At 40.6% G+C, this 27,163-nt stretch overlaps 1 protein-coding gene across 8 annotated transcripts in view; it reads left to right on the top strand.

Moving 5' to 3' along the window:
- Positions 1-1,443: 1,443 nt before the first annotated feature.
- Positions 1,444-27,163, top strand: part of tnika (TRAF2 and NCK interacting kinase a) — a 71,759-nt gene continuing 46,039 nt past the window's right edge. For 5 of the 8 annotated variants that reach the window (XM_028000033.1, XM_028000032.1, XM_028000034.1 and 2 more), the window contains exons 1-2: positions 1,445-1,845; positions 21,020-21,085. In XM_028000033.1, the coding sequence (XP_027855834.1) occupies positions 1,789-1,845; positions 21,020-21,085 (123 nt within the window). In that variant the 5' untranslated portion in view covers positions 1,445-1,788. Of the gene's footprint in view, positions 1,846-21,019; positions 21,086-27,163 lie in introns of all 8 variants that reach the window. The other 3 variants (XM_028000031.1, XM_028000029.1, XM_028000027.1) reach the window with 1 other exon arrangement.

Raw genomic sequence — 27,163 nt, 5'->3', positions numbered from 1 at the left:
CAGATATTTAATTTCATTGCATATATTGAGGACAATGCCAGATAAAGAGAAGTCAGGGGTTATCAGATGCTTATCTGCTCTACTTCTAACAATCATGACATTGCTTTTCTTAGCGTTATATTTGACATCAAAATCACATCCATATTGGGAGCAGACCCTTAGTAATTGTTGAAGGCCAGCACTATATGGGCATAAGATTACCAAATCATCCGCATACATTATGTGATTGATTGTGCGGTCACCAACTACACAGCCTGTTTTACAACAATTCAGGCGCTTTGATAGTTCATCCATGTAGATGTTAAAAAGGTAAGGGGACAATATACTTCCCTGCCTTACTCCGTTACCAACATTAAACGAGTCAGATAATGAGTTACCCCATTTGACATACATTAGTTGATGACCATACCAATAGACCATTATTCTAATTAGATATTTGGGTACACCTCTGCTTTCTAACTTGCAGAACAATTTTTGATGATTCACGCGATCAAATGCTTTAGAAGCATCAATAAAACACATAAATACTGTGGTGTTGCGCAAATTATACAAATCTAAAATCTCCTGTAGCACAAAAATACACATGTCTGTACCATGTTTGGGTTTAAAACCGAATTGATTATCAGAGGTCAAAAGAAACTCTTCCAGCCTATTTAGAAGGACTCTTTCAAAAACTTTCGACAAACTACTAGCTAAAGCTATGGGTCGGTAATTCTCCAAGGAGCTAATCTTACCCACTTTGTCTTTAATAGTGGGTACCAGAATGACAGATAACATTGATTTAGGTAGCAGACCATGTACTAGACAGCCAGTGAAACACATAGAGAGTAATGCACAGAGTTTTTTACTTGCATTTTTCAAATGCTCAGTGGATATGTTATCCATCCCACAGGCCTTATTGTCTTTCAGTGTCATAATTGTATGATATATTTCTTGTGGGGATACAGTCACATTCTCATTACTGTGAATGCTTCCTATGTCAGAAATGTCACTTTTGACACAATTAAACAGCGCACTGTAGTGCTCTTTCCATAACTGAGTGATTTCTTTTACACCAGTAACACCATCAATAGTAGATGGAAGTGACGTTTTACAGTTATTTACTTTCTTTATTTCTTTCCAAAAGTCCTTAACATTATTATTTCCTAACTTTCTAGCAAGAGAGTCAGACCTCATAGTATTTTCACGTCTCCTTATGAATCTTAAAAAATGTTTAAAATTAGCATTTGCTTGTTTTTTGTATTCAAACAAGTATTGTATTGTATTAATCACGAAGTAAAAGAAAGAAAAAAAAGAGGAAATGTTATTAGACAGAAAGCTTGGAGGATTGGGGGCAAAAAACCCCACAAGTTTGAGAGCGCTTCCAGTTTGAGCAAAACCAAACCCCGCCCGGTGACAGGCGTGGTTTCCCGAGGAGGCAGTGCGCTCTCCTCCCGTCTACCCTTGCATACCGCCTGGCTGTCACAGCAGCAGCAGCAGCGCCAACAGAAGCCATCCATCCTCCGCAGCGCTTCACCTTTCCCAGTGTACCTCCTTACATCCCGGCAGACATGGAGCTGTTCTCGCCCTCCGCATTCCGCGCCTTTGCGCTTTAGCCGTGCGCTCCCGTACCAAAGCACGGCTGGGCAGAGCGAGAGGCACCAGTGATATTCTCTTGGTCCAGCACGAGAGATCCCCGTAGAGAGGAGGGGAGCCCAGAGAGGAGGACCACACGCTCGGTCGTGACAGCAGAGGCCGTTCTCGGATATTTGGCAAACTAAGAGTGGCTTCTTTTTGTTGTTCTCCATCATGGCGTGTGACTCTCCAGCTCAGAGCCAGTTTGAAATCGACCTGTCGGCTTTGAAGGTGAGACGACATCCGCAAAATTTTCTTTTGGAAACATCTGAGAAATAGCTCTTTCATTTCCGTGCAGCCTCAATGATAACAGCCGGCAGTAGAGTAGAGCAGAGGACTGCTTGAGGCGGATATGTGTGTGTGTGTGTGTTGGGGGGAGGGAGGTTGGAGGCATTGCTTTGCCACAAACCTCACCTATTAAAGACGACTTTTATAAATAGAATTGACAGACATAACACCTGGTTTAACATCTCGTCTTTACACAACAGACGTGATGTTTGATTGAGCATGTAGCTGTGATTTTTGCTGACCTGGATTTTGTTCATTATAGGTCCACCATTCTAAATGTTTTAGATAAATATAAACTATTTCTGCCACTCCCTGTTGATTCTCCTGAAGTTTTTTTCTTATTTTGTAAAAATGCATCTAGTTTTGCCCCAGTTCCTTTTTTTTTTAGTAGATTAACGCTTGTGAGGGTGCTCCTCCAGCCTACCTTTGGTTACTGTAACCTCTTAGTGAAAGCTGTGCATTTGTGTGATGTAAAAGGATTCCGTTTTTGGAGTGTTTTTTTTGCACTTATCTAATGTGTCTGTGTCAATAGCAGAAGAACAAGGAGGCTGTAAATAGGATCTCTGAGAAACAAAACCACATCTCTACTGCCTTCTCTCACAGAGCAGTTGCAGAGTCTGCATGCAGTAACCTGATTTCCTATGCACTCGATTGCGCCTGTATGGCCATTTTTATGCCATTATTGGAAATACTGTAAGTACCTGCCTCCTCATGTGTCTTTATTATTTCAGAAGAGCGTATAAGTTCTTGCACCTGCACTTTGTTGTTCCCCTTTTTCTAGCAGTTTTGCTCCTATTTACTTCAGTTAGCCTTGGGGTGGGCTTGATGTTAGTAGCTTTCCCAATCTGTCTATCAGCCGCTTCACCTCTCTTCCCGAGCCGGTCAACAAAAAGAAAAATGTTTACAAGAGAGGTGTATCGTGTGTTTGAATAAAGAAAAAAGTGGCTAGCGTCGTTGAAAAGGCACCAAGTTTTCACTTGGAAGGATAGGGGACATGAGAGATGAAGATGAATGAGGAAGAATGGGGGAAGTGTCCACACACTGGGACTCACTGCATGCATGTCTCGTTCTTTTGCAGGGGTGTCAAACTCCAGTCCTCAAGGGCCACTGTCCTGCAGTTTTTAGATGTGCCACAGGTACAAAACACTGGAATGAAATGGCTTAATTAAATAGCTGGAGATAGGCACCAGCAGCCCTCCTGACCCCATTAGGGACAAGGGTGTAAGAAAATGGAAGGATGGATGGATGGACCTCCTCCTTGTGTAGATCAGTTCTCCAGAGCCTTGCTAATGACCTAATTGTTCTATTCAGGTGTGGTGCAGCAGAGGCACGTCTAAAAGTTGCAGGGCAGTGGCCCTCCAGGACTGGAGTTTGACACCTGTGTTTTAAAGGCATAATGCTAGACTGGCTCACTTGGTAGTCCTGGGGCCAGCTCCAAGGACACATGCACAAATTGCAACATTGAGATGATCATTTTACAAGATATGCAAAGCTACAAATTGTCCATGAGAGTTCATTGGGGAATGTATTGTCTTCTTCTAGACGTGCTTTGCCTGCTTCTGCATGACAAGTGAGTGCAAAGCTCTGTATGAGAAACGGACTGTGTCTTAAGTGTTCCCTCTGTGACAATGTTTATTTATGTGGTTGTTAAAACAATCAAATATATCAAGACCTGAGTTATAAAGGCAACCAAATTGGATTATTTTGCTAATCAAGTTCTGGATAAAAAAATAGTACAGTATATTAATTCTAAGTTGAGTTTCAGAACTTGAATGCTCTCCAGATGGCAGTCATTGACTCCCTCCACAAGTGGGGTATCCAACGAAAGTCCAGTGCCTAAATAAGATGGCATTTCACAATTCATGAAAGGTTGAGTGGAAGGAAAAAGTGTGAAAGACATGCGGCACAAGCAGCAGGGAGTTGAAACGAATAATCCAAAGTCTTGCTTTCTAAACAAAGACTATTTGAGCATTTTTTTTTAATTTTAGGTTTGCTTTGCATTATAGATGATCAGATTAAAACAAAATAAAAATCTGTAATGACTCAAGATTAAAAACTTTTATTGAAAAACAGTTTTAATTTAAATAACTGTGTAATGTGTAAAATGAATTGCTGTGCTCTCTTGAGTGTTTCTTTGGTCAATATTTCAAAGCTAACTTATTACTTAAATCAGTCTATATAAACAAAACGACAATGCTGAAAAATAAATTCAGGAAATCGTAACAACAACACTAAATTATCTTGTTATTGTGTCTGCGTCGACATTTTGACACACTCTTTGGTCAAAGTGTGAAACTGGAACTTCGCCACCAATAGCTTGTGGTAGCTAATTAGCGGGTGAAAACATTATGTTTATTTTAAGGAACTAACTTGTTCTCTAGTAAGGCTAAAATCAACACTGCAACCCATTGACGTTACAACATGATATATAGGTGATATACAACATAATTCCCTCATCTTAGTGTTTCTTCTCTCAGACTTTGGAAGAAATTCAATCAAGTCTGATCAGTCCACTGTTTCTTTGTCAAAGTGGCTACCTGTAAAAACTAAAGAAGCCCCCTTCTTTGCTTAACACAGTTTTAGGTAGTAATTTTACACGTATTGCTACATAAGTTTCCATTCCATCATTTGGGTTAAAGGAAGAACCCACAATGTTTTGTGTTGTGCTTATTTTTTAACTGGCATTTGCTAGTTGTGCGGAAATGTTTCCTATGTGAACAAATCTTAGGTCAACAAGAAAAGGTAGGATGAGTAATTTTGAGGCATTTCGGATAACAACTCGACATGCCAGAACATGTCCAGGATCTGAGCAGATGACAATACAGACACAGACCAAGACGAGTGCAGAGTCAACCGCTGCGCTGACTAGACAGGAAGTAGGTCAGCTGTGTCTGACGCAGAAAGGGTGGGGGTGTTCTGGATTTGTGATTGTTACTCTGGTTATGGTGCTGATGGTGGAGCAGGTCTGCTCCACCATCACTCACACAAACGCCCAGGAAGACTCAGAGACAGAACCTGGTAGATAGCAATGGTTTTTCATGTTTTGCATCCTCTGCACTTTTTTCTTTTGTCCATGAGCTTTGTCAGCTTTCTATCTCTATCTCTGTCTCTCTCTCTCTTTCTCTCCCTCTGTCTCTTCGACGTTTGCTGCTGTCTCACATAAAACCCCAGCAGCACCTGTTATAGATTCAGCGGGTTTCGCTTGAGCGGGAAAGGCCAGGTTCTTACCAGCCGTGGCATGACTCACAATGACAACCAAAAGACACAAAGTCGAGACGTGTCATTTTAAAAAAAAAAAATCATTACTATTATTATTATTTGTTTATGTTTTTTTTACAGACAGTAGTTTTTATTTATTAGGACACAAGTGTGGTTAGGTCAGAGGTGTCCAAAGCAGTGGCTCATCCAGTCAGCTGACGGGAGCAACAGATGGTACACCAGCAGGAAGTTCACAACACACACACACACACACACGCACACCCCAACACGTGCACAGAAACTAGCAGTGGAGTAATCTGCTGTGCAGGGATTCAGGTGAGAGATCTGAGATGAAAGCAAAAGCAGGTTAGGATGAGGGATGAGTGAGATAGCAGACCCTATACTTTTTTCACAAAAGTCAATTGCCTTTCTTAAGTTACTGGTTACGTGACTTTTAAAAGCAATTAGTTACAAATATACAGTATATATATTTTGAAGTTGGAAGTCACATAGGATATGTGTTTGTCTAGCAGATAGTATTCTGATACACACAGAGGTTTGTGGTTGTAGTGTGAGAAAACTGTAAAAGGTTAGATGCGTGGAGACTTTTGAAAGGCACTTTCAATTCATTTCAATCAACTCAAGTTTATTTTGTTTGTACACTTTTCAGCAGCAAGGCAATTTAAAGTGCTTTACATCTTAAAAGTGTGAAACGAGCAATAAACATCACATTTTGTCAAACGTTACCATAAAAATCATCAATGCACATCAAATATGTTGACCAGTGTCCTATTTTCTACTAATCAAAGGCAACCCTAAACATGTTTAGGTTAGAGACACTCTAGTGTTTTATCTGTTTTGCTGTCTTTTGGAAGTTTGTTGCAGATTTGTGGTGCATAGAAGCTGAATGCCGCTTCTCCATGTTTGGTTCTGGTTCTAGACCCGAGTGGTCTGGAAGGTTTATGCAACAACAGATCTTTAATGTATTTTGGAAAATGATGTCGAGGAAAGGACGGCTGCATAAAGAAATGATGATGTGAGTAGATGAAAAAAGATTAAGAGCAGAGTTAGAAAATGATAGAGTCTAGTCTCAGGCTAAAGGTGTTGATGTGACCAGTGACTAAAGTAGTGCAAGGCAAAGATCCCTCTTCAGAGCCTCTCTCTTCCCTCTCTTTGTTGCCCAGTAAGGCCACATTCCTCGGCCCCTGACCACAGACGCCATAGTAACAGGGCCACAGCAGTGCCCAAGGCTTACACAGATCTTATTCATGAATAGTCTATATACTGTATGGCAGTTTGTCGCTGAGAAATGCCCCTCTTCCTTCCCATCCTCCCTCCCACGGTGCCTGCCTGCTTGTAGCTGACCTATTTTTTTCTTTTTCTTTCTCTCTCAAGTCTGGGATTGTGTTGCATTGTGTCCTCTGCAAGTATAAAATGTTTTAAATGTGTTGTTGGACATGTTTTATTTGTGCATGGAAAGTATAATTTCTGCTTAAAAAAACCCCCCATCAACAAACAGCCGTGCGTTGTGATTTAAAATGAATTCAAGCAGTCATTAAACAACAACATGCTTCAAAGGCCAGTATAATAAAGAGCGTTGTTAAAGACACTGTGCAGTGGTGAATCGCACAAAATGATGCATGGAAACGGCAGAAGGAGAGAGTCAAAGATTAGGAAGAAAAGATGAAGGATGAGAGGGATGAATGGATGGCAGAGGGAGAAAGGTGTGAGATGACAAGTTGGCTGCGATGGATAGCAAGATATGAACAGCCTATGGGTTGTGTAGGAAAAACACGACAACAAAAAACCCCCCAAACAATTCTGGATCATGAGTTGTCCTCGGCCTGCTGTAAATCCGTGCTCAAGAGCTGACTCCTGGTAATGTAAAGTACATGTCTGGTGTCAAGAAAATCCGAGTTCATCCCACTTCCCCATGCTGGAGATTTTAGTTTAACAGTAATAATAAATAAAGTTATCTTTAAAATGAATCACTCAAGTGACATCAAGGCCCAGCAGTAGACTTAAGTGTCAATAAAGTTAGTTTAACAGTAATAATAAATAAAGTTATCTTTATAATGAATCACTCAAGTGATATCAAGGCCCAACAGTAGACTTAAGTGTCAATAAAATAAATCTGGTTGTGTGTGTTGTTTTTGTCTCATGCAAACTTTGCTTTAATTCTACTTTTTTCTATCTAATCATAAGAAATCATAGTCAGTCAGAGAGATTCATGAAACAGGAAAAGCAGGTTTCCTGGAAAAAGAGGAAGTTTCCAGCCTGCAGATTTATAAAAATAGCTGAGACTATTTTAAAGCATGAAAGTTTTAAAAAATTAAATCTAAACATTATTAGTAATTGGATAAGATTCAAAGTAAAATACTTATATGAATATTGGTTTACTTGTAATAATACATTTATATTTGTGGGAACTACAAGAAAAACAAGTAACTGTAACTTTAGTAGTAAATAATTAGAATCATGTATTATTCTTGGTTTCTTTTCAGAAAAACATCTGTAATAACTCACATTAAGATCATAATAAGAGTAACTAATAAGTTATGGTTATAAAATTATAAATGAATGCTAAATCAGAGAAGCTAAAGAAAATAAATGTGATATAAATGTGATTTTGACATTAAACTTGAAATGGTGTAAAAAGGTGTAACTGCAATTAAACATCACTGATATGTTGGAGGTAGAGAGTAGGTGAAAGGTTGTGCAGGCAAGGGACATAGGAGGTTGAGCAACCCTGAGACATTAGCACAGACATCAGGAAATGTCTGTAAGACAGTGATGGATATGAGATCATCTGTCTAAGCAGACAGCAGGCGCACCAGGGGGGTGGATGAACCCTATAAAAGGTGGGTGCAAAAGAGGAACCGTTGGTTGGATCCTCCGGGCAGCTTCGAGCCAAGATCGAGATGGACAAAGAACTCTGCAGCTGAAGAAGAGCCGGGGCCACGGAGCCGGAGACTGTCCTGCACATGGAGACCAACCCGTCTGGCCCACAATCTGTGGCTTCGAATCGCACTTCTCTCATCGGCTGGGTTCTGACCCCAAAGACAAAGATGAAGACAAAGACAAGGAAGAAGAACTGGTGCCTTTTTTCCTGCCAGCACCAAGTCCTGTGTGACCTCACCATCCATGCGGAGAAGAAGTTCATCGGACCTACGGAGATCCTGGCCTTCATCGATCAACATCTTCCTCCTGTTGCAACACCTTCTTCATCATCAAGCCAGGTCTGGGGTTCGAAACGCCAGGCTCCGTCCGTCTCTCTCAAAGGTTCCCTTTTTTAGTTCTCAGTATCAGCAGTAGGGAAAGATAGACTAGATGATTGATTTTACTTATTTGATTATTTCTGCTACTGAATTAAGCTGTACTGACCCTTGCAAAAATGCCTTACTAATAAAATATTTAGCATAAAGAAAATCTAAAAGATGTTGTGGACATTCAGTTAATGAGTCACCTTAAAGTTCTTTGATGGTTGTAAAATAGCTGTGATGTTTGATTCTGGAGAGGAAGAGGTGGAAAATGTTTTTAGGTTGCTGGTAGCCCATATTTAAAACCTCATCCTTGGGACTCGACCGAGTCACTAAAACCTACCTGGTTCAATAACAAATGCAAGTTGCAAAATAGAGAACGAGCGACCGTTAACAGGTGTGCTCTGTGAAACTAGTTGGCTGTAGGCTGCTCAGTCTGGCTAATTCACAGGGGGAAGAAGGGTGGGACACCTGGATGTAGGCCGTCAGATAACCAGGCGAATCGTTTCTCGAAACCAGCTTAAACAGAGTTTACTTCAGTTCTGGACAGGGTAAATCCCAGCAGATTTAGGAAACTCAACGGACCCGTTAGACGGAGAGCTGGTAGCACATCTCCCCTCTCAGAAGAGGAAGTACGAGAGTGAGAGAGTAGAGACAGAAAGGAGGGGGGGGGTGTTGCGCAACAACAAGTGGCGCCCAACGTGGGGCTCGATCCAACGGAGTAGGAGGGCCCCATAAACCAAGTCAGTAAAAACAGATGTGTGATTCTGAATAGCTCACTTGGATGGTTAACTCTTAGGGAATAGAGTTAATGGTGACTGATAAGGCCGTCAGTCACAACCCTTGCAGTAACTGTATAGCATACAGGTGAGGGAAAGCTTCTACTGAGGATAAATGACCGGATCCAGACAGTGAAGCTAGTAGCCAACATAGTCTAGACCCATCCCTGCTCGAAGGCTAAAGAGAGGCTTTGGGGGATAGACAACTCGAACCGACAGAGAGACGGAGTGATGGATGATCACTTCGAGGAGGAAAATCTGGGAAAGAAACCGGAGGAAGCCGGCCACCCAGATCGTTTGGAAAAGGAGGAGACCTCAACAGAACTGCATCAGCTTCTACACAGCTACTGTGACTCAGACCTGAAGCAAGTGGGGAAATTGGTTCCAAGAATGAGGAACTGAAACATCAACCCCTGACAAAGAAAAGCTGGCTCACTCTTGCTGGAGTGGTTCGTGATGTAATGCTGACCAGACCAGCCAGCAAGCATGCACAGGAGACGGAGAAAGGTGTCATCAGCCGACGATGGATGAGGAAGCACACCGCGTCCTCCACTGCAGCCATCGAGAAGACATCCGGCAACAGAGGAACAAACACCAGCAGCTGACATCATCACACAGACGCAGACATGGTTAAAGACATCCTGCTGGACCCGGAGCTTGAAATTGGGCCAGCACAACCCACCAGTAAGAAACGACCGCAAGAGACATCTGAGAAGCCAGAACAACCGGAATGGACAATCTACACCGATGGATCCAGAAAGGGGTCCGACCAGTCGGCATACTGGGGATTTATTCTGAAGCAAGACGGCAAAGAGAGATGCCGTCAGAAAGGAAAAGCTCCCGGTAGTGCTCAAGCCGGAGAAGTAACGGCAGTACTGGAAGGATTGCTGGAGCTGGTGAAAAGGAAAATCAAGAGTGCCAGGTTAGTAACTGACAGTTACTACTGTGCTCAGGCCCTTAGAGAGGACTTGGCCATTTGGGAAGAAAATGGTTTCGAGACTGCAAAGGGCAAGCCCGTGGCACACAAAGATTTGTGGAAAAAGATTGCTGAGCTAAAAATGCAGTTGGAGATAGAAGTTGAGCATCAAAGAGCACACACGCATGAGGGAGCTCATTGGCGTGGGAATGATGAAGTGGACTGTTATGTCCAACAAAGGAAGATCGTCTTTGTCGGTACCGAGAAGTGGGACAGTACTCCCAGAGGACGGGAGGTCCCAGAAGAGTACGTGGTCGAGGTCGTGCGGAGCGTGCATGAGGCCCTTGGACATGCAGGCGTGCGACCTACCCGTAAGGAGCTGGAGGAGCAAGATCTTTGGATCCCAGTGAAACAAGTCCAACGCGTGCTGAGGGACTGTGAAGTGTGTGGTCAATACAACGCAGGTCGCCGAGGGCAGCGGATGGAAGGTTTGTTCATCAAGAGCACAGTCCCATGGGGTTCAGTCTGCATGGATGTAGCAGAGCCAATGGGGACAACAGGAAAGAGAGGTGAGAAGTACCTCTTGGTGCTGATGGACACAGTGACAACTGCTAGAAGAGCAGGTCTTCCCCTGCAGAGGAACTCCGTTCACGTCACAGAAAGCAGGGAGGCGAAGACACTTCTCCTTTTTGCTTAGAGAAGGAAAAGGGAAGTTGCAGCTTGAAGTGTCACTGAAAACAGGGCAGAGAGTTTGGATTAAAGCTCAAGATCGGCCTGCATCTACGGGGATCAAGCTGAGATTCAACGCCCAAGATTTTGTAAAGTAAGTACTGAACTTCAACACAGTACTACTGATGAAGAAAGGGGTCCATGAGGAAGCAGTGCTCAAGCCAGTTCTTAGCTACAGCGAACCAGAACATTACAAGAAGATGGCCAGAGAATCAAGCACCATGCCATCCTACAGTAGACTGGCCACTATTACAGGAAGGTTGCCGTTCAAAGAACAACTTCAAGGCTTTGGACTGGGAGGGCCGTGAAGAAATTGGATTATGCTAAAGAAGAACTCCTGTCACAACCTGATGGATTAAAATGGAAAAGGATCATGATTACGGATAAAGCGTCATGATGCTTATGCTTTTTGCTTTGCTCTGCTGAACAGCCAGAAAAGTTTTTTTTTTTGAGGCCTTCTGTCTCAGCCCATCTTCCCTAAAGAACCATTCCACATCCTGAAGAACCGACAGTTCATCCAGCGAAGGTTCCTGTAGAAGAATCAGAGCGATCCAAGTTTTCTTCGACATTCATCACCTCATGGGGGAAATCAAAACTCCATGGAAGGGGTGTCAAGAGAAGTGGAGTTTTGATGACTACACTGAGCCCTCTGTGAAAACTGAGGATGAAGAATCTGCATCTTCACATCCCAGACGAACTTCTTCTCTTTCTAGGGGATGAGGACGGCGAACTGCAGGAGGGTGATGGACTCCCAGCATGTGAAAGGTCTGACCTCGTGGAGGGGGTGTCAAGAAAATCCGAGTTCATCCCACTTCCCCATGCTGGAGATTTTAGTTTAACAGTAATAATAAATAAAGTTATCTTTAAAATGAATCACTCAAGTGACATCAAGGCCCAGCAGTAGACTTAAGTGTCAATAAAGTTAGTTTAACAGTAATAATAAATAAAGTTATCTTTATAATGAATCACTCAAGTGACATCAAGGCCCAACATTAGACTTAAGTGTCAATAAAATAAATCTGGTTGTGTGTGTTGTTTTTGTCTCATGCAAACTTTGCTTTAATTCTACTTTTTTCTATCTAATCATAAGAAATCATAGTCAGTCAGAGAGATTCATGAAACAGGAAAAGCAGGTTTCCTGGAAAAAGAGGAAGTTTCCAGCCTGCAGATTTATAAAAATAGCTGAGACTATTTTAAAGCATGAAAGTTTTAAAAAATTAAATCTAAACATTATTAGTAATTGGATAAGATTCAAAGTAAAATACTTATATGAATATTGGTTTACTTGTAATAATACATTTATATTTGTGGGAACTACAAGAAAAACAAGTAACTGTAACTTTAGTAGTAAATAATTAGAATCATGTATTATTCTTGGTTTCTTTTCAGAAAAACATCTGTAATAACTCACATTAAGATCATAATAAGAGTAACTAATAAGTTATGGTTATAAAATTATAAATGAATGCTAAATCAGAGAAGCTAAAGAAAATAAATGTGATATAAATGTGATTTTGACATTAAACTTGAAATGGTGTAAAAAGGTGTAACTGCAATTAAACATCACTGATATGTTGGAGGTAGAGAGTAGGTGAAAGGTTGTGCAGGCAAGGGACATAGGAGGTTGAGCAACCCTGAGACATTAGCACAGACATCAGGAAATGTCTGTAAGACAGTGATGGATATGAGATCATCTGTCTAAGCAGACAGCAGGCGCACCAGGGGGGTGGATGAACCCTATAAAAGGTGGGTGCAAAAGAGGAACCGTTGGTTGGATCCTCCGGGCAGCTTCGAGCCAAGATCGAGATGGACAAAGAACTCTGCAGCTGAAGAAGAGCCGGGGCCACGGAGCCGGAGACTGTCCTGCACATGGAGACCAACCCGTCTGGCCCACAATCTGTGGCTTCGAATCGCACTTCTCTCATCGGCTGGGTTCTGACCCCAAAGACAAAGATGAAGACAAAGACAAGGAAGAAGAACTGGTGCCTTTTTTCCTGCCAGCACCAAGTCCTGTGTGACCTCACCATCCATGCGGAGAAGAAGTTCATCGGACCTACGGAGATCCTGGCCTTCATCGATCAACATCTTCCTCCTGTTGCAACACCTTCTTCATCATCAAGCCAGGTCTGGGGTTCGAAACGCCAGGCTCCGTCCGTCTCTCTCAAAGGTTCCCTTTTTTAGTTCTCAGTATCAGCAGTAGGGAAAGATAGACTAGATGATTGATTTTACTTATTTGATTATTTCTGCTACTGAATTAAGCTGTACTGACCCTTGCAAAAATGCCTTACTAATAAAATATTTAGCATAAAGAAAATCTAAAAGATGTTGTGGACATTCAGTTAATGAGTCACCTTAAAGTTCTTTGATGGTTGTAAAATAGCTGTGATGTTTGATTCTGGAGAGGAAGAGGTGGAAAATGTTTTTAGGTTGCTGGTAGCCCATATTTAAAACCTCATCCTTGGGACTCGACCGAGTCACTAAAACCTACCTGGTTCAATAACAAATGCAAGTTGCAAAATAGAGAACGAGCGACCGTTAACAGGTGTGCTCTGTGAAACTAGTTGGCTGTAGGCTGCTCAGTCTGGCTAATTCACAGGGGGAAGAAGGGTGGGACACCTGGATGTAGGCCGTCAGATAACCAGGCGAATCGTTTCTCGAAACCAGCTTAAACAGAGTTTACTTCAGTTCTGGACAGGGTAAATCCCAGCAGATTTAGGAAACTCAACGGACCCGTTAGACGGAGAGCTGGTAGCACATCTCCCCTCTCAGAAGAGGAAGTACGAGAGTGAGAGAGTAGAGACAGAAAGGAGGGGGGGGGTGTTGCGCAACAACACTGGGTAGGGAGCAAAGGGAATTAGGCTACAAGTACATCTTCTTGTCAAGTTGAAGTGGTTTTATATGAGGCATACCCGCCCCCAGCATGACTCCTATCATCCTCTTAGGGTCTCTAATTCAATCCACCCCAATTTCTGAAATGTGTTTTTTCTATAGACATGAACTGTACTCCTCTGCAACTCTAAAGTAGAAACACATATAGTGCTATAGGTAGGCTGGTATGAAAAAAAATCTATTTTTGTGCTAATAATAGCACAATAACATGCATATAGCCAAATGTAATACTATTAATATACATTAATAGCCCAATTAATGTGCTATAATAATTGGGCTATCTATTCTAGTAGCCTACATTCTGCTTCTTAGACATTTTGTTTACAGCTTGCCAGCTCAGCTGTAGTTAAAAAAAAAAAAAAAATTCGGTTGTGGTAATGGACCCATACACAGGCAGGAGGGAGACGCAATGATTTTAGAAGTTATCTAATGGCAAAACTTTGAAAAACAGGTAAGAAGGACAGACAGGGAAGACTTCAACAGGAAGCAAAAATGAGACTAAGATTGCAGGTAAACAGTAGAGTCTGACAATTAAGTACTGAATAAAAGGAGTATAAATATATTTGGAGGGCGATTATTGGGGTGAGGGTCATCTGAGTCCAATTAGCTAATGCTAGGGGGAATAAACTTAATAAAATGAATAGTGTCTTTGCAAGAGTTTCAGACAGCAGTTTTGTAGTATGTAAGTGTGATTTATGTCATGGCTGAGAACCATTATCCCCCAAAATGTGCCAGGTAGATGTAAAGTATCACAAGGATTGCTGTGGATATTTGGAAATACGGCCAAATGTGGCACACTGTTTTTATGCGTGCCACTTCGCATAAAAACAGCCTCACTTTCTTTTAATCAAAGCTTCTGCAAGCTTTCTGTGATTATGTTTATTAGTTGTTCTCAAGAAACCTTTACGACTACATGCCTTAGAGATGAGGGTTGTAGTTTATTACCAGCTGACATTTTTATGGATGTCAGATAACCAGGCGGTATAAAGAATTCAGCCTTCAAATTCAACTCAAGTACAAAACATCCTGGGGATAAGTTGGGGGGAAAAAAATATGCAGTTTTCCACGGCCTCCATTTCACTGCTTTCAAGGCTCAAAGTTTACGTTGTCAATATTTATGTCTGTATCTACAATGTCAGGCCAGTACGGTTATCCTCATGCGCATGAAGGGGAACTTTCTCAGTGAAAGCAGGTGGTTTGAGTGTTGTGTCTGTCGGCGTCTGTCCCTGCAGTTTTGCATTGTTGCTGTTTTTTTTTTTTACCTTGAGGACTGTGCTCATTTGTCTCATGTATGTTTTAGTTTGACGTTACAAATTTTAATGGAATGCTCAACTCACAAAAGAGCTGATAAAAAGACTTCTCAAAGTCTCATACTGACAGGACAGATGTTCAGATCAGAGATTGTGGCAACTAGAAGATATTTGCTTTAACATAAATATCATAAATTAATTTTAATGTCAAATGTATTGTTTATTAAATCTCTGCCTCTTTTTTTATTATTCACAAATGTAGTGTCCCCCTTCAAAGCCTTACCTGTACCTTTTAAAATCAGAGTTACTGCATTAGGCTTTTAAGAAAAAGCATATTAAAGAAGAAAATTGCATGTGTTGCTTTGTGTAACATTTTAAAGTTATTATTAGGAATAGAGGTTGCATCCATGTGCCTGAGAGTTAGCAGTCTGTGATCCACAGCTCTGCAACTAACCCAGATTTTACTAATATTTTGCATAGAAATAACCACAACCTCGAAGCAATAGAATCTTGTATTAGCGATTAGCTTGATTAGTGCGGTTAGCATGAATAACAGTATTCCCTTCATGTGATTTTCAAAATAATGCCAGCATTTCTACATATAGCACAATCCACCACAGAACCAGGTGAAACAGATTCTGTGTTTCACCTGGTGAAACCTGCGAAGTGTCACGTTATGCAACGTGACACTTCGCATAAAAACAGCCTCACTTTCTTTTAATAAACCTTCTTCATATCTGGGTCTTCTCTCACTTCATTTAAACACATCCCTGATATTAAAGTTGAGTTTTTATCTTGTCAGTTCAACTAAGTAAGGTTTATGTATGGGGCATCAGAAAAAAAGACTGGATTTTTGTTTCTGATCACCTGATCACCAACTAGCATACTCTAGACATCCTTACATTTGCAATAAATTGCCTTTCTTAAGAACCCTTCTGTTAAAGTTTAGCTAAAAATAAGCACTATTTATGTTTTTATAAGTTAGTCAAGAACCTGTGATATCTGTGTAATAAAATGTGTGTTTATTATGGGAATATTAGTCATGAATGATTAACCAGACTCAAGGATTGAATGTTGCAACCAAGGCTTATTATCAAAATAGGGGAAGTTTCAGTCCACTGTGGGTTTGGTGAATTTTGGCTTACCACTGGAACAAAATTGATCCATTATTCCCACATCAGGTGTCAGTTGGATGACTGCTCTGTCTCCCTCTTTCCGCCCTTATTTATTAGCAACTGTAAATTTAACGTCTAACTGGTTTTCAGCAGCCTGTTTTGACACTCACTATGATTCATCAGCCATGACTCGGTTCATGTGGCAGTCATGTGACCCTTGCAGACAATCGGCAGGGAAGCAAATATATGAGAAAAAAGAAAGAAAGAGGAAGGGGTTATAATTGTTGCAGCCATAGGCAACTTTAAATAAGAGTTGCACACACACACACACACTAACTAAGGCTGGCACGTGCTGAGGGCTCATTTTGCAAGTGGCCTATAAATTATGAATGGTACTGTGCTATATTTTCTCCAGCCAGCCTGAGGACATGTATGAAGTGGAGCAGCAATAGTACATTGTTTCTCATTCTGTGCATTCAGGAGAGGACCTGTAGGTATGCATCATGTGTCAATGTCAATACACACACACACACACACATTTACAGCATACTCTAGGCAATATTCTTTCCTTTTGTTTGTTTTACTCTGACCCAGTCCAACTGTTTTTGTGTGTGTGTGTGTGTGTGTATCACCGGCAAAAAAAGCGCAAAGTGCACCTGAAGTCTCCAGGGAATCCCTGTCAAAAGTGTGCATGCTGCTCTGACACTTGATTCAAACTCACACATACACTTGCAGAGAGACGAAGGAAGTGAGGGGAGCGAAACGTAGTCAACCTGTGTCAGATGAAGTCCTCGTGGCAAGACAAACAGATTGCGGAAGCTTGATTTCTGCCAGCGCTCCTTGACCGGCTTTACATTTTGTGCCCACTCTTTCTCGTGGGAACGCTCGCACGGTAGCCCCCCACTCTCCTCCTCCCCCGTCCGCTTTATGTAGGCGTGTGTTGTTTTTTTTTTGGCACACTGCATGATATACTGTATGTGTGCAGGTTCCTGGTTCTGAGAGTGTGAACGAGCGAGACGGCGAGAGGATGTGCATGAGACAGAGAGTGAGAGAATGAGTTTGTCAATGTGTGTATGTGAGGAAAAGTGCAGAGGGGTTGGTGTTAATAGCACACAACAACAAGGCAGAGGTGGGGGTTGGGTAAAAGAACAGGAAAAGGAAGAAGAGAAGGGGAAAAATGCACAAGGCTCTTCGTTCAGAAACAGCTGACAGGTTGACAGGCCTGCTGAGACCCACAGAAACAAACATGCGGAGACGGGGCAAGAGGCAGGAAGACATGGGGAGGCAGAGGGGGATAGAGTAAAAGCCCAAAGATGATCTGCTTAAAAAGGATAAAACAGGCAAACATCTTCAACCTGCTGTGTTGATAAGTTTTCCTTTAGTATTCGAAACGTTGTTTGAAAATGCAATTTCCACCCTCCCTCTGGCCATAATTCTACAGTTTCCTCTTTGTGGAAGCAAACAGAGAGCGGCTTGTGATGCCAGCAGACAAGTCATGAATGTGAAGTATATATAAAAAAGGAGCAGGATGACGAAAAAACTTGCTGAATAAGAAAGGGACATGTGATAACATTAAAAAAAAATTTTTTTTAAAGCTTTTAACCGGGCAAGAGTTGTTCCGGAGAGTGTTATGCAATATTCTCTATTCAGTTTTGCATTTATTCAAAATGCAGTTGTAAACATTTGTGTGGTTTGTATGGGTGACTGAAGCCTCTCGCTTTTGCCTCCAGTGAAACATCCTCAGTTCTGTCACTGTTAATGCTTTCGAATGGAGTTGCCCTGGAGTAAAAGGGAAAAAAAGCATCAACAAAGCCTGGATACACAACCGTCTCTGAACAAGATTCACAAAACGAGACAGGACTACACAGCTGAGTGCCCGGAGACAGATCTTAGCAAGTTGAGATGGATTGGAGTTACTTTTGATGGAGCAGAGAGGAGGTTATTTGCCTTGATTCTTTCTACTGGTTCACCACGTCACTAAAAACACGTGTGCTAGAGGATGTGTGTGCTGGCTGTCATTAAGATTTAGCCAGCTGTAGCTTTTGTTAGCTTACAGATAGTAACCCAAATATTAGCTGTGGGTGAGTTATTAGTTATCACAGTGTTTTCGAATGAGTGACACTCGGGCAGCTGATCACACATGTTGTTGCCAAATAGTGTTGCTAAACTGTCTCTGCGATTTGAATCTCTTTTGTAGCCCCAAACATTTCTGAATCCAGCTTGTTTCACTATAGACAGAAGTATTGAAGCTTAAAAGGAAAAAAACAAAAACAAAGTGGTATTCTGATATATGTCTGCTCCAGGTTAGGTTCACGTCGTTACCAATTTGACAAAATGTTCTCCAACTGTTGCAAGTGCCTGAATGAACAGGTGAAAAATCCAATTTCCTGTAAGGTAGCTGCTTATAGATATCAGATTTAATTAAGTTAACACCCTTCTGATACAAAGTGATTTCCAGTATTTCCTCACTCAGAAACCACTTCAACACCCAGGAGCATTCAAGTTACCATGCTGTTAGTTCTTATGATGCATTCAATGATCTGAAAAAGATGGTATCTTTCAGCTTCCAAATGGGTATTCAAGCTGAAAACCTGCTGTTTCAGTCTCTATCCAGTGTGTTTGTATATGTGTGCTTTTTGAACATAGTATGTATTTTACAAGTTGTTTCTGTTAGTCTCAGTCCAATACATCAAATCTATCTACAGATACCTATGTGTGAATGATTAATATTGAGGACAATAATATCCCCACACTTTCTTGAAATAAAAACAATGTCCACAGTGCTCCATTCATGATTTTACCAAAGGCTTAGAGGTATGGAAGTCCTAAGCCTTTGGGTGGACGGTCACTATTACTTGTGCCTGTCCATTCAGTCAGAAGTAATAGTGACTGAATTTACACTATTACTAGATTTAAATTACCGTAAGTACAAATTGGATCTTCCTTAACTTAGGAATCCTAAATTAGAATTTAAAAGTAGTTAAGCCAACAAACCGTTGAGCAGCATGTGAGACATTGTAGTTGACGTTACAAAAACAGCCATTCTAAATCGATCTAGTAACTGAGAGTACGACATTGGTCACTGAATATTTTATTTTTACTTATTTGTGATGGGCACATTTAAAATGTTAAGTTATTTACTTATCTTTAAATCCCTCGGATATTGAATTCTTTCACAGCGTTAGTCAGTTTGACAGCACTAGGGATGAAATATATAGCATTGTAATGTGTGATACCAAATGTGCCAAGAACACTTAAGAAATTGTGGACTATAAACAATGAAGTTTGCTGTTTATCTCTTAGGTCCATGGCAACAAGACTACTTTAAGACTTCGGTGATGCCCAGGATACAAGGGTCTAAAGGGTTTAAAGGGTCCAGAGACTTTCTGGGCCCCTCAAACATATTCACTGTTGGAATGAAAAGAGTGTTGGCAGGAGGAACTTGTCCTGGAGTCTGTCAGGAGTGAAAGAGGGCTATGTAGATAAAGCAGGAAGCAACAGAGAGACATAGATGGACATCATCTGGTTGGAAAACCACAGCCAGAGAAGTGGAACGAGAGGAAAGAAAGGGAGAGAGAAGGAGAGGGTAAATGCCAGCTATTGTTGGAATGCTGTAGCAACATGCAGTGGAGAAGCAGGGGGGAGGTGTGTGTGCGTGCGTGCGTGCGTGTGTGTAAATTTGCAGGGGTCAGTGGGTTTCATGCTTTGTCCGAAGTTCTTCCAATTCTGTGTTGGCAACTTGGCATCTACGGACTTGAATTATTAGCTAGTGTGGACGCTAGCCTGAAACAACTCAGCACTGCATTTCTAAACAGCAAACACTTGGAGAGTGGGTTGTGCAGGAACTTGCTGCTGAGTGAAAGTAAAGCTGTTAAAGGCCACCCTGTAGGCTGCTTCCTTAGGAAGACCCAGGATGTGATTACATGTTAATAGGAAAAGGTCTCCCTGTAATTTTAGCTCTTCCTTAAACAAACGGAATGGACAAACTCAGATTTGGGCTTTTGTCAGAGTTACAATAAAACCAGGTCAGGTAAGCTGATAAAAACAAGATAACTGAATTATGATGAGAAGAGGTGGAATTGAGCTATACAAAGGCTGAATCTGACACCTTGGTGTTTTCCCATTGATTTCCAGACTATTTGGCTTCCTGGAAGATACTTTTCTTTCCTTGTTTCTGTAATAGCGGGTTTATCAGAGCATATGATGTAACAACTTTGAGCCTGGATTCTCTCATTGATTAAAGTATATTGATAACTTGAAATTAGCTGCCTTTTAGCATAGATTCTGGTCCCTGTGATTAGTGTTGAGTTTCTTAGTGTGGTAAAAAAAAATTTAACTGGTACTGAAAACATGAGCAGAATGAATGACAGTCATTTTCTCAAAATTTCACAGTAAAATATGTGAAAAGTATTCTGTTGATATTGACAGGACTACAAAAATAATAAAAGGCCATCTTTGCAAGAATATTCTCCAAACCATATTCTCCCCCCCCCCACACACACACACACACACCCACACCCTGACAAAACAACACATCTATTGAAGAGGCGTGCTGATCAGGCCCTTCCTGGCTGACAGATTTCTGATCATCTTTGAGGTCTGATCTGAATGTTTAGATTTTGACCAATATCATCTTTTTTTAAAAAGGCTAAAAAACTAAAACATGAGTAGCTGTTTCTTTATTAAACCTTGGAGTTTACAATCTGACTAAAAATAAATGGAATATTTTTATTTGCATTCTACTACAAAATTATTCATACCTTTGGCAGATTTATGTCTTTGAGGTCTCTACCAGATTCAAGTCAGGGTTGTAGAGCCGGATCATTTTCATTATATACATAAATGAATATCATATACATGGGTAGTGTACTTTTTGCCATTTGTTTTTGTTAAACTAAACAACTTTCTCAAACACTAAGAGTTTGCTTTACTGAATCTTCAAAATCGTAATCCTTCCACTGTGTTTCCTTTGCATTTGCAGGATCCTTCGGGCATCTTTGACCTGGTTGAGCTGGTAGGAAATGGCACCTACGGCCAGGTGTACAAGGTAAGATGTTGAGCCCATCTTTTTTTTTCTTTTACCAGACTTTTCCATTTTATCAGCTTTTATGCATTCTGCTGGAATAAAAAGCAGAAATGTGACTGGAGGAAACGGCGTACAGGAAAAAAACACTAGACCTAAAAGCAAGCTTGAGAGAAATTGAGCTTGGGTAAATAAGTAGAGGCCGATTCTTTTTTCTTTTCTTTTTTTTAAGGAAATGTTCCCCTTCTGCTTTTGTTCATTTTACACACCTGTCTCTTTCTACATCTTAGCAGTAACTTTTTAACATTCACACTTCTAAGTGAGATCTTTGAAAAGAGAAAGAGGTGAAAGAGGAGCACATGCGTATGTTGCTTTGCAGTTGTGACATCAATGTGGTTTGAGCAACGTTGTTGTCAGATGGACTCAGCTGTTTTCCCACTGTTGCAGAAATCTTACTGTGTGTGTTACTGTCTGAAGTCCCTCTTCCTGCCCGCACCCCCACCGCAGCCTGTCAGTCTCGCTGCCCCTTTTCTGCTTCACCTCAGGAGGTGACACCAGGACGCTTCAAGACCCCTTGCTGTAATAAACATGCTCTTTCAACTGGAGGGCTGCCATTGATACAGGTGTGCCCCTGTGAGTGCATGCAGTGTGCATATGCACGAAGCTGTGATTAATAGACCAGAGAGTCAAGGTCAGGCGGTGATGGAAAGGAGCTGTTGTTACAGTTGACTGGACTGAATGTAAGGTCAGACAGAGGTCAGACATTCATCTTCACACTTCTGGAAATAATCCGGCTGCCTCACATGTGCGTGTAGGTTTGCGACATACAGGATGTGGAGCAAAACAAAGAGAGAGCATGAAAAAAAGGAGAAAAGTGTAACCACTTATGACTGATATGATTTCTGGCTGAAAGCTTACTTATCAGTCCCTCACACTACTAAGCCACAGACTCATCTAGTTGCCTGTTGGGTTTCAGGGCCTTAGTCTGATCCGCACAACTGGGTGACTGAATGGTACAGAATGTATAAGGCTGTGGAGTAAGCTGTGGTCTCATCTGTGTATGTGTAAGAAAGTAGATTTTTGTTTGTTTTATTTCTTTCATTTAGTCTCTTTAGCCATTGGTACTTTATTCAGCTACTAAGCTAAAAAAAACATCCTCATTTGGTGTTATAAAAATAGCTAACATTTCTTAATAGCACACTATAGTGAGCAAGAAATGTTTTACATCTCAGTTGAATTAATAAGACAAAATCGAAGGAAACCTTGTTTAAAGTAAGAAATGTAAGAAAATCCCGGTTTGGAAAGCTTTGGAGTTGAAGTATTGCCACATGTTAAAGTTTGGGTGCTTGTCTTGGGTGCAAATTGTTGGCCAAATTGATATAAAGGCTAGAGTTAATTAAGCAGTGTGCCCATGCATGTACAGCTCTTTGCAAATGTATTCATCATTTTTGATCAGTTCACCATTTTGTGACAGTGCAACTACAAATGTACTTTATTGGAGTTTTATGTGATGAAGCAACAGAGAGTAAAGTATAATCGAGAACTTGAAGGGAAACCATACAGCCAATCAGCGGTAAGGAAAATTAATGGTGCTCCTGGCGTTGCTTTGCAACTGCCAGCCAATAGCTCATCTAGTAGCATTATGTCCAGGTACTTGAGCTTTGCAAGCTGCTTTTTCTTTACAAAAAAATCACAATCAGGCATATTTTCTGTGAATAATGAGCTAAATTCGATGGGAAAATGTACAAATAGGTGAATTTGTGAATAGTGAACCTTGAATAGTTGGGGGTCTGCCGGATCAGGATCAGTTCAGGATCTGGGAATCTGTTGACATGATAACTATTAGTAATTTGTTTCACAGAGTTTTGTCTTTCCAGAAGAGTGGCAAGAAGGAAGCGATTGGTGAAAGAAGCAGTCTCTAGTCAAGAAGGGAACATATCAAACATGTGGAGGAAGGTGGCCCGGTCAGCTGCATGTAGACCAAAAACGTTAATTTTTACAATAGTCTCTGTGTGTGGTGGAAAACTGACGGTGTTCAATATCTTTATACGTCACATTTCTGCACTGCTTTGTGTTGGTGCATCACTTCTGACCCCAGTGAAACACATTTAAGTTTGCAGAAACTGAATAACGAATGTGGCTGGTTTTTACAAGTCCCTATATATCACTTTATGGCAAAATATGATGTGTGTGAATGACTTGGAGGTGTTGTGCTCTGATATGTCTGTGTGCATATGGGGCATTTTGATATTTTCTACTATACTTTCAACTATATGCATGATTTCTTTTCCTATCACGCTACATATTGTTGCAATATTCATGAAAAGCCTAATGAAACATCATTTTTTGAGCATTAGCTACAGTTGTACTTATTTAAGTATGCTGACATTTTAATCAGCTGATTTTTTTTCTTTTTCTTTTTGCTACCTTCCACCATATTGACATTTAAATTAGCCTGCAGAATATGATTAAAACGCAAGACTCGACCCCCAAGAGGCTGGCATTTTTGACATTTAATTTAAACTTACAGAAAAATAAATCAAGGTGCAGTTTTTTAAATCTTTTTTTTTTTTTTTTTTTTAGAAAGATTACTCTAAAGCTGCTTCTAATCCCTCTGCAGAATTAGGGTTGTGTTAGATTTGCAGGGTCACCCAATAACGCTTTCTTTTTGTCCTTACATGTTTCTCTAATGGTCAGCAATGCGTTTAATCTTTCTGATGATATTCCGTCTGCTGTGTGCCTGGGAGAGAGAGATAACAGTTTTATCAACCTTTCCATTACTCCGTCTCGTTAAATGATACACATCGGCTCCTCTGAGCTCTTTATTTGCTATGTTATGTTTGCGCGTAGAATTTTGTTGTTACATATTCCCCGTCAGTAAACACATTTGTAACGGGGTTGGTGATAGGTGAGTAGCTGCAGTGAAAAGATCATCTTAGCTCCACTCCATCTCTCTCTCTCTTTCCATGTTAGTCTTGTTTCCTTCCTCTCCCTCCTCTGGCTGCTCATCCATATCAGTTTTCATTATTCTTATTATTGTGCAGGCTCATTGTTTTGTCTCATTTCCTTCCTTTGCAAGTGATCTGGGCTTAAGGTGAGCAGCATGAGCCTGTGTATTGCCTGTATGTATGTATATATATATATATATACTGTATTTATATATATATGGACTCAGCTGGCTGCCTTAAAAGGACCATAAATAGAGAACATGGGTATTGCTGAATAATTAAACACTTTATCTCTCCACTTCGCTTCCTCCCCATCAACCACTGTCAGTTCCTTCCTTTAGCCTTTTCTCTGTTGTCACTCTTGTCACTTGCCTTTCCATCGCTCCCTTATCAGTATTTCCTCTTATCATTTTGCAACATTCATCCTTTTCCTGCTCTGGGTTAAGTTAGATTTTCTTACTTTTGCTTTTGTTCTATTTTTTTTCTTTCTGAGGTCTCTGAATATTTATTGGGGCTTGAGGGCAATGGGCATCTCCAAAGTGAGAAACCTGCTCAGAGGAAGAGGAAGACTTCATAATGAATGAATGAGGGAAAGAGTCATCATTCCTGGCCTAGATTTTGGAGCACACACTGACTGGATATTTAAATGTCCAGTTAAAGAGACAGGTTTATTTCAAAACTGCTAATTACAAAAATCCTATGTGTCATTTTAGAAGGTTTTGTTTTATTCAGATTCAGTGACCATTTCAGAGGACCATGTTGGGAATGTCCTTGTTGTTTCTGACACTGATCCAAGTCATTTAATAGTAGGGATTTGCCAGTTCCAATTCCCAGTCCGATATTTTACCAAAATCAATGCAATATATATATATATATATATATATATATATATATATATATATATATATATATATATATATACATGTATATATACTGTATATATATATATATATACTATATATATACTGAAAGCGCAGTAAAATACCAATCCAATTGGTTTGCGAGGCATTTATCTCACTCAAAAATTACATTCCTGATCTTGCTGTTTCAGTTTGTCTTGACAGTCACAGGTATTTTTTTCCGACTGGACTTTCCGCTGGATATTCTTATATTTCAAAAGCCACCTGCGTCAATTAATACAGCTTGAGTCCCCAATAAACTCACATGTTCCAACTGACAACGTTTTTGTGCAGAGCTGATAAAGTGCTAAGCTAACGCTAATCTGTTTGCTATTTTTTGGTCTGTCCTGTTTGTCTCTGTGTTACCCTGCGACAGACTGGTGGTCAGTCCCGGGTGAGAGCTGGTCATTATTTGTGTATACATTGTCTTCACATGTTAGCACACCGTGAATGACTTTTGCGGTCTCTATACAGAAAAGATGCAGCACAATGACGAGTTTATCTCCATGATGACAGAACACACTGACAGAGCTTCTCCTCAGACAAAGGGCTGCACACACACTTTAAATATTCACCATTCAGACCAAAAGACACACACACACCTGTGCTATAGCTAAAGTGATGTTGTCTGTATTTGCTAGTATGAGCTAATATGTTTTCCATTTATTTCACTAATGTGTCCTTCATACATATTGTAGATGTGTTACTAGAGAATAGTAATAGTTTGATTTTTCATTCCTTTTGCCATCTCAGTGGCCATTTTTACATTTTTTAAATGGACTGTGGTAGTCCCGCTGTGTTTCTCCTATTCCCTTAGTCCCTATTTTGCACTCTAAAATCCACTTCAAAGCTGTTTTGTTTTTTTAATCTCCTTTATCTGCTGGAAATCATTCTGCAAAGTACCATGGGCTATTTTTCTCTTTGTGTGCCTGCCAAATCTTTCTCCTTCACACAGTAACACACACAATATAAGCACGGTGTGAGGGACTATGGAGAGAGTGGTTGGTCCTAAAATAGGAATGGAGCAATCATTTCAATACTTTTATTTTCATTTAGCCACGGTTCTGTTTCAGAGTAATGTAGGGCCCTATGGTGTCTTGCAAGAGGATTGAATGTTTAGAAACTTTGTTTTTTTTTAACATTTTGGTCACATTACAGTCTGAAAAGCATGGCATGCATTGCAGTCAGCCCTTTTGAGTCAATGCATCTCAAACCACATTTAACTACAGTTACATTTCTGAGCTCAAGTTCTGTCTCAAGGTCTGTGGACATTCATTTTTGAGTTCTTGCAAATGATGAATTTAAATTTAGGTCCTATATTTGACTAGGTCATTCGAGCACATGGATGTGCTCAATCGAAACCATTCCATAAGCGTTCTGGCTGTAGGTGCACTGCTGGAGGAAGAACTCCAGGCTCAAGAGTTCTTGTTCCATTCAGAATGGGAGTGCTTTGGGACGCCAGCTTCCTGTCTTGCTTAATGTTGATGTGCAAGACAGTTAACCGCTGGCTGTATACCAAAGTGCAGCATCTGAGGAGTTTTTTTATTGTGTCAGTTCTCTTGTTGGAAGAGGTTAGGTTAGGTGACTATGACTGTAACTGCGGTCTGAAAGTTTTGAGTTGCGTCTGTCACTAGAAAAGTACCACAGAACTACAGTCTCTTTGTCAACAAAAGTCACACACTTCAAAGAAGTGACAGAGCTTGATGTTCCCCTTTCTTTCCTCAAACTTAAACTAGTGTTGTACACATTTTTTGATATCAGACGCAACAGCGCCTGTGAAACCAAGGTATACCTTGATACCGGTAGCAGCCACAAGCTAGGCTAATGTTTTCCATTTGCCGTTCAGATTGACTGTCTTCATGTTATAGAGATTTTCTTGCTCCAACAAACTTGATTCAAAGAACTGGATTAATTTCTTAGTATAGTATGAAGTTCTGCTGGAACCTCTCAGTGGTATTGCAGCATTAAAACATGCAAAATGTGCAAATCAGAGGCCAATAAAATAATGATGTGCATTATTTTATGTTTGTTATTAAGTTTTACTAATTGATAAAATGCAATATTTTCATTAGAACTGTAACACTGACTTTTTAAGTAGCAAATTCGGTCATGAATGTGCATAATTTATGGTAATTACATCACTCCTGAAATATCCTCTTAACCTAAGTGGTGCTCTACTTGAAATAAGAGCCAGCTAATATTATATAAACCCGAGGTAGTGTAATAAAAGGCCAACATGCAAACAAATGATGGAT

Source organism: Xiphophorus couchianus, chromosome 19 (genome assembly GCF_001444195.1).
Source record: "Xiphophorus couchianus chromosome 19, X_couchianus-1.0, whole genome shotgun sequence".
Lineage (NCBI taxonomy): Eukaryota > Metazoa > Chordata > Actinopteri > Cyprinodontiformes > Poeciliidae > Xiphophorus > Xiphophorus couchianus.
This window is presented reverse-complemented; position numbering and strand designations above follow the sequence as displayed.